Source organism: Acanthochromis polyacanthus, chromosome 11, assembly GCF_021347895.1.
Source record: "Acanthochromis polyacanthus isolate Apoly-LR-REF ecotype Palm Island chromosome 11, KAUST_Apoly_ChrSc, whole genome shotgun sequence".
Lineage (NCBI taxonomy): Eukaryota > Metazoa > Chordata > Actinopteri > Pomacentridae > Acanthochromis > Acanthochromis polyacanthus.
Genome location: NC_067123.1, coordinates 10,055,623 through 10,069,125, shown reverse-complemented (window position 1 = coordinate 10,069,125; position 13,503 = coordinate 10,055,623). Strand labels below are relative to the sequence as shown.

The window sequence follows — 13,503 nt, the reverse complement described above, 5'->3', positions numbered from 1 at the left end:
CTGAGTTTTTGTGGACAGTGATATAAGACTTTGTAGTAAACAAATTCACCCTGAAATGGGAGCTACGTCCCTTGTCTCTAAGGCTACGTTCACACTGCAGGCTAAAGTGAGCCAAATCCGATTTTTTTTTTTTTTTTTTTTGCCCCTATGCGACCTGTATCGGATCTTTTCATGACAATCTGAAAGACACAGATCCGATTTTTTTCAAATGCGACCCAGGCCTAGGGTCCAAGCACAGAGGGTGCAAACTTGGATATGTGGTCCTAATTCCGATAGGTACAGTGCCTTGTGAAAGTATTCGGCCCCCTTGAACTTTTCAACCTTTTGCCACATTTCAGGCTTCAAGCATAAAGATATAAAATTGTAATTTTTTTGTCAAGAATCAACAACAAGTGGGACACAATCGTGAAGTGGAATGAAATTTATTGGATATTTTATACTTTTTTAACAAATAAAAAATTAAAAAGTGGGGCGTGCAATATTATTCGGCCCCTTTACTTTCAGTGCAGCAAACTCACTCCAGAAGTTCAGTGAGGATCTCTGAATGATCCAATGTTGTCCTAAATGACTGATGATGATAAACAGAATCCACCTGTGTGTAATCAAGTCTCCGCATAAATGCACCTGCTCTGTGATAGTCTCAGGGTTCTGTTTAAAGTGCAGAGAGCATCATGAAGACCAAGGAACACACCAGGCAGGTCCCAGATACTGTTGTGGAGAAGTTTAAAGCTGGATTTGGATACAAAAAGATTTCCCAAGCTTTAAACATCTCAAGGAGCACTGTGCAAGCAATCATATTGAAATGGAAGGAGTATCAGACCACTGCAAATCTACCAAGACCCGGCCGTCCCTCTAAACTTTCACCTCGAACAAGGAGAAGACTGATCAGAGATGCAGCCAAGAGGCCCATGATCACTCTGGATGAACTGCAGAGATCTACAGCTGAGGTGGGAGAGTCTGTCCATAGGACAACAATCAGTCGTACACTGCACAAATCTGGCCTTTATGGAAGAGTGGCAAGAAGAAAGCCATTTCTCAAAGATATCCATAAAAAGTCTTGTTTGAAGTTTGCCACAAGCCACCTGAGAGACACACCAAACATGTGGAAGAAGGTGCTCTGGTCAGATGAAACCAAAATCTAACTTTTTGGCCACAATGCAAAACCATATGTTTGGCGTAAAAGCAACACAGCTCATCACCCTGAACACACCATCCCCACTGTCAAACATGGTGGTGGCAGCCTCATGGTTTGGGCCTGCTTTTCTTCAGCAGGGACAGGGAAGATGGTTAAAATTGATGGGAAGATGAATGGAGCCAAATACAGGAGCATTCTGGAAGAAAACCTGTTGGAGTCTGCAAAAGACCTGAGAATGGGACGGAGATTTATCTTCCAACAGGACAATGATCCAAAACATAAAGCCAAATCTACAATGGAATGGTTTACAAATAAACGTATCCAGGTGTTAGAATGGCCAAGTCAAAGTCCAGACCTGAATCCAATCGAGAATCTGTGGGCAGAGCTGAAGACTGCTGTTCACAAACGCTCTCCATCCAACCTCACTGAGCTCCAGCTGTTTTGCAAGGAAGAATGGGCAAGAATTTCAGTCTCTCGATGTGCAAAACTGATAGAGACATACCCCAAGCGACTTGCAGCTGTAATTGCAGCAAAAGGTGGCGCTACAAAGTATTAATGCAAGGGGGCTGAATAATATTGCACGCCCCACTTTTCAGTTTTTTATTTGTTAAAAAAGTATAAAATATCCAATAAATTTCGTTCCACTTCACGATTGTGTCTCACTTGTTGTTGACTCTTGACAAAAAATTAGAATTTTATATCTTTATGTTTGAAGCCTGAAATGTGGCAAAAGGTTGAAAAGTTCAAGGGGGCCGAATACTTTCACAAGGCACTGTATCTGATCTTTTGCCATGCGACTTCAGTCTGAACGGCCAGGTCACATTTATCCGACCTACATGTTATTGGTACACGACAAACGTCACTATTCTGCGTTCAAGCAAAACTATCCTGCAGTAACAAGCACCTGTTGCCAGCCAATACAGCCCAACGCCAACACATTTGCTCACCGATATGGGCTGCCGAAGACGTGTGTCTTGCCGTGTGAGTGTTAAAAAGAGGCGCTCACATATGTACGTAAAGGTCGCCCTTGTCATTCAAAAAATTCTGAATGAAGTCCGCATCTGTGAAGCCTCTCACATCACTATCCCATCACTCCTGGCTGCGACTCTACATCCACACAGTTCTCTGGACAGACGGTGCTGCCACTGCCCCACAAAACGCAAGGGCCAAAATTGTGGCTCTCTTCCCTCTTGATCTTCTCCTTAAAATGATTAAGTTATAATATGCTGGGTCCGGCTGGACAACAACTTTAAAATGGCCAGACATATTCTACTGTTAGTGTCCATGTTTACGTCCGTAAACACGGAACACGCTCTGCGTGTCGTTGTTGTGTCCTCTTCTGCGCATGTGGGACACTTTGGGTCGTGTGAGGTTCACACAGGAGGTTGCATACAAGTCGCATTTAATTGGAAATGTGAACGAACTCGAAAAAAAAAAATCGGATTTCACAAAAAAAAAAAAAAAAAAAAATCGGAATTAAGAATTAAGCCCTGCAGTTTAAATGTAGCCTTAGGCTTATGGGGAAACCTGGCTCTCTACAGGCTGTTGTCACCTCGGTGGTGATGGCGTCTCAGGCCGTCGGCGAGGCTTTGGCCACCAGCCAATGATCTCTCCAGGTGGTTTTCAGGAGGGAAGGGTGGCAGAACCCCAAGTGAAGAATCCGGGAACAGAAACAGGCAGAAGTCGTAACTAAACAAAGAAAACAGGATTACTGAAGGCATTAAAACAGAGGTGATGACTAGAACTGCGCAGAGCACTAACCGTTCATTGTTCACAGTCCCACATCCAAGACAAAGTGGCGTCTGATTATAAAGCAGAGCGGAGCAGCTTGATTGAACAGCTTCCACCTGCACAAAATCCCCCAATCACTAACTCCAAACACTTGCTGCAGCCTTCTGCACCACGCGCACCAGAGAGAGAGAGAGAGAGAGAGAGAGAGAGAGAGAGAGAGAGAGAGAGAGAGAGAGAGAGAGAGAGAGAGAGAGAGAGAGAGAGAGAGAGAGAGAGAGAGAGAGAGAGAGAGAGAGAGAGAGAGAGAGAGAGAGAGAGAGAGAGAGAGAGAGAGAGAGAGAGAGAGAGAGAGAGAGAGAGAGAGAGAGAGAGAGAGAGAGAGAGAGAGAGAGAGAGAGAGAGAGAGAGAGAGAGAGAGAGAGAGAGAGAGAGAGAGAGAGAGAGAGAGAGAGAGAGAGAGAGAGAGAGAGAGAGAGAGAGAGAGAGAGAGAGAGAGAGAGAGAGAGAGAGAGAGAGCCGAAGGAGGAGAGAGCACCTCCCCTGACCACAGCCTCAGGCTGTGTTCATGACAAGTCTAGTCAAGCAATATAGTGATTCACATGAAATGGAAAATATAAAGTGAAATACACAAATATAGTAAAATACAAGACAGATAATTGTAATGCAGATTAGACTGCAAATAAATGATAACATAGCAATTAAATTTGGCCTAAGTTTAGTATGAGCATAGTACAAAGTAGGGCTGGAACATTAACGTGTAAATTTTGATTAATTAATTTCAGAAAAATAATGCATTTAAAAGCATTTTATCACGCATTTCTGAAATGTGATTAATGATAATTAATTACTTACAAAGCCTGCAATGAATTTGATAAGTTTTTTTAATCGTGTCCCACCACTAGTATTAGGTCAGAAGAATAGAATAGGAATGGGTCTTTAGAATAGTCATGTTTTTTTCTGGTACATTGTGATTTAATAGGTTTTAAAATACAAAAATAAAAATACAGTAAAATTCAAAAGCTGAAAGTCTTCTTTTCCATCCAGTGGAACACTCCTTGATATTATTCTCCACTGGAACTTCTGGAGTCCCAGACATCCCAGAGTTTGTGGTTTCTGCATCGGTTGATGGAGTTCATGTGCACTGAAAAAATGGCCTCATGGGGGTTGTTGATTTTTTATAAATGTAGCTTAAACGTTCCACATCACTTTTCTATGTTTGAGGACTAAACATGATTCGGACATTTGAATTCTACACATTTTTTGAGGATGTTCACTGTTAAGGAAAATGTCATGTCATTGCGACATACAACAGTCATGCTTTCTGTCAGAAACCACGCCCCCTGACTTCACTTCTGGAGCCAAGTTCTCGGCCATTTTGCGTTCATTCCGCGGTGCAGGTCCAGGCCCCATGCTGTTTTGAAAAGGTAAGTGTCTGTCAAATTTTATAAACGTTTATGGGAATTGCACATTTAATCCGACGTCTTGTTTCTACATTGGTATTTTGTCCTTTTGGTTGCTTCTGTGTGATTTTAATTGTATATTTTTTGTCAGTTTGGCTTCACTAGCCAACTGGAATTGCTAGCTGTGGCGTACAACGGGCTAATTGTTAGGAACCTACCCTCCGCTACTTTTATGTTGGGCAGTGAGTCAAAGTTGTGAAATATATTTTCCGTGTTTGTTTTCATTTCATATGCAAATGACGACCTTATCCGTCGCAAATTTTGTCCTTTTCCGCACATTTGAACGCTGTACTTCGCTCGTGTGTTTTTTTCTCCGCTATCTTTTGTCAGGTAATAGACGTAGCCAGCTTAAGCCCGCGACACACGACAACGTCCCGCACCGTTGTCATATGACCTGTTCAAATGGTTGGAAATGTAATTCACGGTGTTAGCCAGGGTCACAACACGGAGTGAATTACCGCGGAGACGCACTTTATCGAGTTGGTTGCGTTATGAGTGTCTGAGTTGTGCTGAACCAGAAGTTGTTAACAACAGTGTGATTGACATTAACAGAGTTAAATATTTTAGCTGGCCTTGGAATAATTGGAATGGATCCGTTCAGATTATAAACGTGTCCGTCGTCTTTGGAGTACAGGTTGTGATAGCGATAGTGAGAGAGGCAGATTGGAGTATAGGTCTCGCTTTTTATTATTTATTTACTTTTTAATGAATATTTATTTAATTAATCTATGTATTGAAACTCTGAATTTCTTGCAGGAAGTGGATAAAGAACATTTAACACAGCAGGTCTTTCTTTACCTTTTTAATCAACAAAGTAATTGGCTGTTTCACGTCTTGTAGTACTAGTTTTTATATACCATTGAATGTTAGTTAAGCCAGGCATTCAGGAAATATAAAACATAAACAAAAGACTTTAGATATTGTCAAATGAGATGCACAGACACATTAAGCAGGTATAATTCTAGTGTATATACAGACAGGAGTTTGCTGGATCTATATTTGATGAATTTAAAGTTTTATGCGCTGAAATCTAATGTGGTTTTCTGATGTCTTACAGGTTCCAATTATCAGCAGGACAGCTAAATTAAATACAATTCAAGATTCTCCATCCAAAGGCTCTGTAGTTGTGGTGAGTATGTCTGCTGTAATTATAAATTGTTAACTTCAGGTGATTACATTTGTTTTTTATTGTCTATGCTGATTTTTTTTCTCTCTTGTTTGTCGTTCACCAGTGTATGTGGCAGTGTAAACTGTGCTTAGTGGCAGTTGCAGGAAGATTGGCATTATTGAACCACTACAAATTGAAGCATCCACACCTTGGGCGTACCAGCCGTTATCCATGTACGTTTTTAGAGTGCCCTTGCACATTTAAAACATGGAATGCATTACATATTCATCACTCTCGGGATCATTCCACAAATTATAAAGCAGTAAAGGCACTATCTGTATTTAAGTGTCACATTTGCTCGTGTAAGAATTTGGGGAATGAAAGAGAGTACTTTGCTCACATAAATGCTCATTTAAAGAAGAATGAAAAAGTGACTTGCATGTTTGATGGTTGTGATTTTCATACAAGTGTTTATGGAACCTTTAGGTCACACAAAAGTCGTAGACACGCATCTCATTCTTTGACTGATTTTAAACCCGGTATTGTGACAACAAATGCACCTCTGCCTTTTGAACTTTTACCCACTGATGGCCAGGAAGATGAGTGTGTGGAGAGCGACACTGTAGAGTCAGCTAATCCCGAGGTCCTCTCAAGTGCAATTGAGAAGCAACTTGCAGCAGCCTTACTCAAGTTGGAGTATCTTGTTCATGTGCCAGGTACGGCTGTAGATGATTTTTTATATGAGCTTAATTATTTAAGTTCAGCATCTGTGCCACTTTCAAAAGCTATAGTTGCTGATATCTTAAAGCGACTTAACTTTCAGGTTGAGGACTCGGTAGTTGCTAATATCATTTCTGCAGTGTATACAACCAATCCAATATCAAAGGCTATTGAAAAGGGAGGGCCACTTTCCAGTTCATATCAGCGTAAAAAATACTACAGGGATTGCTTCAGTGTTGTGGAACCTGTGACTTTTATCCTTGATGGTAAAAAGCGCAGAACCTTTCAATATGTCCCAATTTTAAAGTCACTGCAGCAGGTCTTAAGTAGAAAAGGTATTCTTGACAAACTCATAGAAAATCATAAAGGAACAACAAGCCTTGAAAGAGACCCATCTTATGAATACAGGTCATTTAAAGACGGTAATCATTTTCAACAAAACAAGTTTTTGAATAATGATGAGTTAAGAATATCAGTATGTCTGTATGTTGATGATTTTGAAACTTGTAATCCCCTAGGCACCTCTAGAAAAAAGCACAAGCTTTGTGCTGTTTATTGGTTGCTCTCGAACCTACCTCCAGGCTGTCATTCCTCTTTATCCTCCATTTATCTTGCTGTGCTTTGTAAGAGTGATGATGTCAAAAACTACAGTTTTGATAATGTTTTGGAACCTCTCTTAACAGACCTAAAAACCTTGGAGGACCATGGTGTGTATGTTCCGCTGTTAGGTACGTCTTTAAAAGGTACAGTGCATAGTGTTGTTGCTGATAATTTAGGAGCACACAGTATTGCTGGCTTCATTGAGAGTTTTTCTGGAGATTACTTCTGTCGTTTTTGCACAGCGAGAAGTTGTGAAATCAGTTCTCATTGTGTTGCATCTGGTGTTTTTAATTTGAGGACAAAAGAAGAACATGCAGAACATGTGCAAATAGCTGTTGAGAACGTCACACATCACTTGGCTGTAAAACGAGAGTGTGCTCTCACCAAGAACCTGTCACACTTTAATGTTGTGACTGGATATCCCCCTGATATTGCTCATGACATATTTGAGGGAATTGTGCCATTTGAATTGGCGTACTGCCTGAATTTTTGATAGCAAAGAAATTTTTTACATTAGATGAGCTAAACAAAGCTATATTGTCATTCCCATACAAATGGTCTGACAAGACCAACAAGCCTCATGCTGTCCCTAAGAGTTTGTCCAGTCGGAAGTCCATTGGAGGCAACGCCCATGAAAATTGGAGCTTGCTTAGGTTCCTCCCATTTTTAATTGGGTCTTGTGTTCCACAAAATGAGCCAGCATGGGTTGTGTTGCTGGATTTGAAAGACATTACTGAACTGGTTGTGGCCCCGGTGCATACTGATGAGTCCATCTCATACCTTGAAAGTAAGATAGTTGAACACAGACAGAGGTTCCAAGAGCTGTTTCCTACTGTGAGACTTCTGCCAAAGCACCACTTCCTTGAGCACTATCCTCGGTTGATTCGTTGTTTTGGCCCTTTATTGTCTGTCTGGACAATGCGCTTTGAAGCCAAACATAAATATTTTAAGCAGATAGTGAAACATACTAGTTGCTTCAAAAACTTACCTTTGACTTTGGCATCAAAGCATCAGTTTATGATTGCTTTCCACATCAGTTCACCATCTTATGGTAAACCTTGCCTTGATGTACCATGTGTGTCCACAGTTCCAGTTGATTTATTGAAAGATGAGGTGGCTCGGGCTATTCATTTAAAATATCCCAACACTGATGAAGTAAATCTTGCAAAAAATGCAACATATTGGGGTATTGCCTACAGCAAGGGCATGATAGTAGCACATGGATCGGCATGTGGATTACCAGAGTTTGCTGAAATTATCCAGATGTGCATCATCGATGGGAACTTGTTTGTTATAGTGAGAGTGCTGTGTGCTTGGTATATTGAACACTACAGAGCCTTTGAGCTAAGGTTGTCTCCTGCAAGAGAAGTCAAGCTATTAGCACTAAGTGAACTGACTGATGCCTATCCATTAGCTGCCTACATGGTTGGATCCAGCCGAATGGTAACTTTAAAAAGGCACATCCACATTAAAGGTTGGTTACTAAATGTCCTAGCTTTGTTTATTCATAACGCATTTTGCGTGTTTTGGCTGTACATCCTAAAAAGTTCTCAGTTTTTTCCCCCACTGCATTCTTTCATAATTTTTATTAATTTTATGTGTTTACTTTTGATGATCTAATGCACAGTGACTTTCCATCTTTCACTCTATAAATTCTTGTGGCATGTTAGTCTGTCCTATTTCTCTCTTGGGCCTCTTAAAGTTGCTGAGTGGTTAGTTTTACTGTCTAAATGCATTTTTAACTACTCGAAAAAAAGTAACTTTTATTCATCCTCTTGACAGATTGAAACCTGTGGTCATGGCGGCTCTTTTGAAAGTCATCCTTGGAGACAACAACAGTCAACGCTTGACTTTCCCAGATGGACTTCCAACATCTGTCAGTGAACTTGTTGATATTGTGCAGAGACAGTGTGCTATTCAGACAAACTTCAGGCTTCAGTTCATGGATCCCCTATTTAACAATGAGTTCATGAACCTCACTTCAATGGATGAAGTGACAGATCGTGGAACAATCAGAGTAATCTATATGACAGGCATCTTAACCCCGCAGCGCGTAGAGGTCCAGATTTCTTCAGGAAGTGCTTGTAACTATAGTTTTCTGGAAGAAAGCTCATCAGTGTCTAGTGGTGGTGTAGATACTGACATTCTGTCTTCACCGGAATCAGACGCATCCACCTCTTCAACCTCCAGGACATTTTGGCCTAGCACTTTCAGTGTTCCACAGTTTGGCTTTGATGCAGAGTTAAAACTTGAAAGAGGCAATGCAGCATTCAAAGAGAATGGCGTAGTGCTTATCCCAGATCTTAAACTCAAGTCAAACATTTTAGAGGGTCTGATTCAAGAAATTGTCAAATACAAAGTTTATGTCACAGACAGAGAGTTTGACATGGTTGGTGAGGCACTCCTCTCCAAACACCCTTGTCTAACAGAGAGGGGCTCAGTGACAGGATATGCTGGTTGGAAGGCAAGCTTAAAGAATAAACTTGCGATTTACCGTACCCATTTGAGAAAACTGGGATGTCCTGAGGTTTTGGTGAACTCTGTTAAGCACAAGCCTGAGGGTAAATCAAGTGCTGCCTCTGCCATCAAAAGACCAAGACGTTCTGAAGTGAACTACTGCCCCCCTTATCCCACTGGAGAATCAGATCAGAGTCTGGAGGGTCTGAGAGTGGAACTCCTATCAGATGTGAAGAAGCGGAACAACAGGGAGGCAGTGAGAAGGAAAATGGACCAGACCTTCGCACACAGGAGGTATGAAGTGGTTCGAGACAAACCAATGGTTGAAGATTTCAAGAACAGATGGCCAGCCCTCTTCGATGTAACTGAGGTACGTCACACCTTAATTTACACAGCCAGTCAGCAAAATTGTCCACTTTGGCCCATTGCTAGATGTAAAAAAAATGATTAGTCTTTGGTTTTGACTAGTATGCGCTAAACATAACACTTCAAAGAAAAGACTGATCCTAGAAATCAGTTTGATTTAAATGTATTTTTTCTTTAAAAAAAAGAAACCTTTAAGCCAGCTGCAAAAATTATGTTCCTGACTTTTAAATACAATATGATGAAATTTAAAGATTTTGGTTAGATTTTTTTTTTAAACAAAATGGTTCTCATTCAGATTCATCCTATAGTTATGTGGGTAAGTCTGCTTCAAGTTTAGGTTGACACAGGATTAACTTCATCCACATTTGTTTTTATAATGGAGCAGCAAACATGCTGCATGACTCTTGTATTAAAGGCATGCCCCCTTTGATACCCTGTTAATGCTCTAACTTTGACTTTTCAAACATGCACGGCACCACATGCCAGTGAAAATGAGGTCAGTTTGCATTCAAAACTGTCTCATAACAATAAATGAAGTTAATTTGTAACATATTCACTTTTACTTGTGGGTGAACTGAGGAATTATTTTGTTGTTCAAAGCTCATGAATTTCTCTGCACACCTTTGTTCTGATTATTTGTTGAACACATAAAGTGTGCACAGATACAGCTGTGCACTATTAAGTTGGGCCACTGAAGGATACTTGCAAAACAATATTTCAATGGTAATATGACATGCTTTTCTTTAATATGTCTCTCTTTTACTGTTCTTATTTTTAAAACAGATAAATTTAGAGTTCAAACGCATCACCACCATACCGCTACAGTCAAGGTTTTTATCTCGGATAGACGTGCTGTCCGGCAAACTCCTCAGACTGTTTGAGCGAAGAGGTGGACAGATGGGGAGAGTGCTCAAAGATATTGTGGCACCCATGGCTCAGGTAAGAAACAAATACAGCCATTATGCATTATCAATTTTAATTCAGTGTGTGATACTTTTGAAACATAACTTGGTGATCTTGTTGCCTTTGGCCAGGATGACGATGTTGACCTCGGTCGAGGTTGTATCATCAAAGGACTGTGTGTGTACCTCAATGAGGAACCAGGAAACTTAGTCAAAGAATATGTGGTGAGTATTTAAGTGTTATAATGGTTTGTTTGTTTTATGAGGTCACAGGTTCAGAAATATATTTATGTAAATTGTAGTCACTTGAGAATGTGTTCATCCTCTCATGGATTTTTCACCTGGTTGTCCAACAGATTTTTTTTTATTCATTTGTGCTTTCCTCCTCATCAGCAGCACCTGTCAGCTCACCTTCACTTTCTTTAAATAGTCAATCAATTAAATACCAAACCAAAAAAGGCCACCTGCTGGTCTGATGGGCACAAAACAAACAAAAACCAAAACAAATTAATTGCTCATAGAATTACTAGTGTAGATTGATGAGGCAAAATTATATAGCTGATGTTAGCATAAGGCTATAACATGACAGGGTGAAAAATCCTACAAGGGATGTACACTTCTTGAGGATTGTCCAGGGCTATGTTGAACCTGATTTTTGACAATATGTGTTTCTAAGGGCGCAGACGAAACCAATGAAAGATCCATCGAGGAGACCACTGTTGGCATTTACGTCCTGAAAGCAGACTGCAACTCAAACCCAGATGACATCGGCATAGTGATTGAAGGACAGGTGGTCTTGCAGGAACTGGACAACTTTCCGTTAGCTGTTGCCATGTTGTTTGGCTTGATTTACACACTGAACCTCGACTACCCTCGTGACCTCAAATATACATTTGAGGTGCTCCAAAAAATCATCATGGAGCTGGAGGGCACCACTCTTTCCAAAAAAGCGCAAGTGCTCAAGAACAGACTCTGTGAATGAGTATTTTATCTGTCAATGCAGATTTTCTAAGTGTTTACAGAGAAAAGGTTAGGTGTTCCTCAGTTTTTGAAATTTTACAGTTACTATATATTTTTGATATGAAAATAGTATATTTTTTCATTCTTGCAGCTAAAGAGTCTTTTTTTTTTTTTTTACTACTGGAGCTTGTTCGTAATGTTTTGTGTAAAGCCGAAGGACACCATGCTCTGCAAGATGGCTCAAGAATTTAAGAACCGTACTGTTGATGATTTCAAAGTGTTCAGAAGAAACTTTATACACTGGTTTTCCTCAGTGTTGGATATGCTTTAAATATGTCGTGCTGTGATATGTGTTTGCACAGTACTGTATATTTTTGATGTTCAGTGCCTAAAAATGTGTCTGCACAGTACTCCATTTTTTGATGTGCAATTTTTAGTGCTTCAAGACTTGTTTGCACGGTATTGCATATTTGTGATTCACATTTTTATTGTTTATTTTTATGTAAAGACCTGTTTTCAAAGTATTGCAATTTTTGGATGTGCAGTTTTTTTGAAGGTTCATGAAAAATGTTCTAAACTACAGCTGCTTTGTAATGCTTTAGTGTTGAACATCAGCATGTCAAAGCATTTTTGACAGTTTTGAATTCTGTAATTCATCTTTGAATTAAAAGTGGCTCAAGATATTTTGTTTTATTCACTTTATCCTCTGAAAGGTGCTGTGTTTAGGTGGCACAAGAAAGATGTGGTTTTGATTGCAGTCTTTAAAAACTAGTATGTAATTGTGGGGGGAAAAGGTAACTTAAAGTAACATAACATAATTATTTTAGTTAATCATTTTGAAATTTAATCAAATCAAAATGATTAAATTTTTGTTGTTTTATATGATAGATCTCTGTTCAATTAACATAAGAAAAGTAAAAATATCTAACCAAAATATATTATGTTAAAAGAGCATGAGAAAGTCATGTGAGTGTACCATATGGAGATCATGAAACATGCACATAATTTTTTATATTGCCAAAACATAACTATATTTAGTGCAACCACTTTCAATGATTTTATTATGTTAGTTCAACAGATTTTTTTTTCAGTGTGGGTTACTATGACAGCAACATCAAGACGGCTGAACCCAAAGTGGACTGGCTAAAACAGTTCTTAAACGACAACCCACAACAACTGGAGTGGTACCTTAACACATGCTACAACGCCCAGCAGTCTTTCAGAATCGCCATCGACAACTGGATGAAACTCTTAAACCATACTGGAGGTAAGATTTTTTTTAAATATATGTTTGTAGGGATAACTAATAAAGCGATTTTATTTGCACTTGTTAAATAGGAGGGGCACCATCCTGCGTATTCAGGGAAATTAATAATTTATGCAGAATCTCAAGGAGATTCCTGTCGAAATACAGTTGATCAGTCTCATATCTGAAAGTCTAGAATTCTTGGTGAAATTGACCTCAATTCTCACACACAGGATACGCACAAGACGGTAGATTGGTCTTAAGTGAAAATATTTATTTACTATTCTACTAAAACAATACAGTGAACTATATACAGTGAGAAATGTGACGTGTGCGTGTGTGTGTGCGTGCGTGCGTGAATACGGGTGTGTGTGTCTATGGCGTCAGAATCGATTCAAAACAATCAAAGCAACTCGCAGCAACGAGTGTGTACATGCATGATTATTATGTTACGCGTGCGTGCGTGCGTGCGTGCGTGCGTGCGTGCGTGCGTGCGTTGTAACGTGCAGATTGTATTTCACGCATAACAAGAAGCTGCGTACCGATGAAGCAGCGTGCGCACGCCTGTCTGTCACTGTTTGACAAATACCGTTACGCGCTCACACACACGTGTGGTCGCAATTTCTGATTGTACACAATCGAAAGTTGATCTCCCTGCGCAGCAGGGTAACATGAGCGTGTCGTGTAGTTGGCCTTTTCATTTTTGTCAGCCAGGGGAAGCAGCAGTGAGCCATACTTTGCCTGGCGGAAAAGACGAAGAAGAAGACGAAGAAGAGTCCCGCTGAGCTTCCGACAGCTTCCGAGGCCAGCGCCCGAAA

General features: G+C 40.1%; 4 protein-coding genes across 14 annotated transcripts in view; 3 read left to right on the top strand and 1 right to left on the bottom strand.

Moving 5' to 3' along the window:
• LOC110947454 (BOLA class I histocompatibility antigen, alpha chain BL3-7-like) overlaps positions 1-13,503 on the bottom strand; it is a 349,371-nt gene that overhangs the window by 131,478 nt on the left and 204,390 nt on the right. The gene's annotated exons all lie outside the window — the stretch shown is intronic.
• Positions 1-13,503, top strand: part of LOC110946460 (major histocompatibility complex class I-related gene protein-like) — a 204,188-nt gene that overhangs the window by 107,441 nt on the left and 83,244 nt on the right. The window lies entirely within an intron of this gene.
• Positions 1-13,503, top strand: part of LOC110969857 (major histocompatibility complex class I-related gene protein-like) — a 273,081-nt gene that overhangs the window by 203,004 nt on the left and 56,574 nt on the right. The window lies entirely within an intron of this gene.
• Positions 4,136-12,122, top strand: LOC127530182 (uncharacterized). 10 transcript variants are annotated; one of them, XM_051956014.1, is made up of 8 exons: positions 4,137-4,290; positions 5,384-5,455; positions 5,559-5,667; positions 6,030-6,897; positions 8,537-9,581; positions 10,361-10,516; positions 10,612-10,704; positions 11,156-12,122. In XM_051956014.1, exons 5-8 carry the CDS (start codon positions 8,553-8,555, stop codon positions 11,459-11,461), a joined length of 1,584 nt encoding a protein of 527 aa, XP_051811974.1. In that variant the 5' UTR covers positions 4,137-4,290; positions 5,384-5,455; positions 5,559-5,667; positions 6,030-6,897; positions 8,537-8,552; the 3' UTR covers positions 11,462-12,122. The 10 variants fall into 10 exon arrangements, 9 of the variants coding, with proteins under 9 accessions (XP_051811979.1, XP_051811974.1, XP_051811973.1 ...); XM_051956013.1 differs by having other exon boundaries at positions 5,559-6,150; positions 6,838-6,882; XM_051956015.1 differs by having other exon boundaries at positions 5,559-6,150; positions 6,838-6,897.

Bases quoted from the DNA above. Each gene is read 5' to 3' on its own strand.
- LOC127530182 (XM_051956018.1), top strand. From the start codon at position 8,553: ATGGCGGCTCTTTTGAAAGTCATCCTTGGAGACAACAACAGTCAACGC. The intron at 10,517-10,611 runs GTAAGAAACAAA...GCCTTTGGCCAG, and splicing joins TTGTGGCACCCATGGCTCAG to GATGACGATGTTGACCTCGG. The intron at 10,705-11,155 runs GTGAGTATTTAA...TGTGTTTCTAAG, and splicing joins ACTTAGTCAAAGAATATGTG to GGCGCAGACGAAACCAATGA.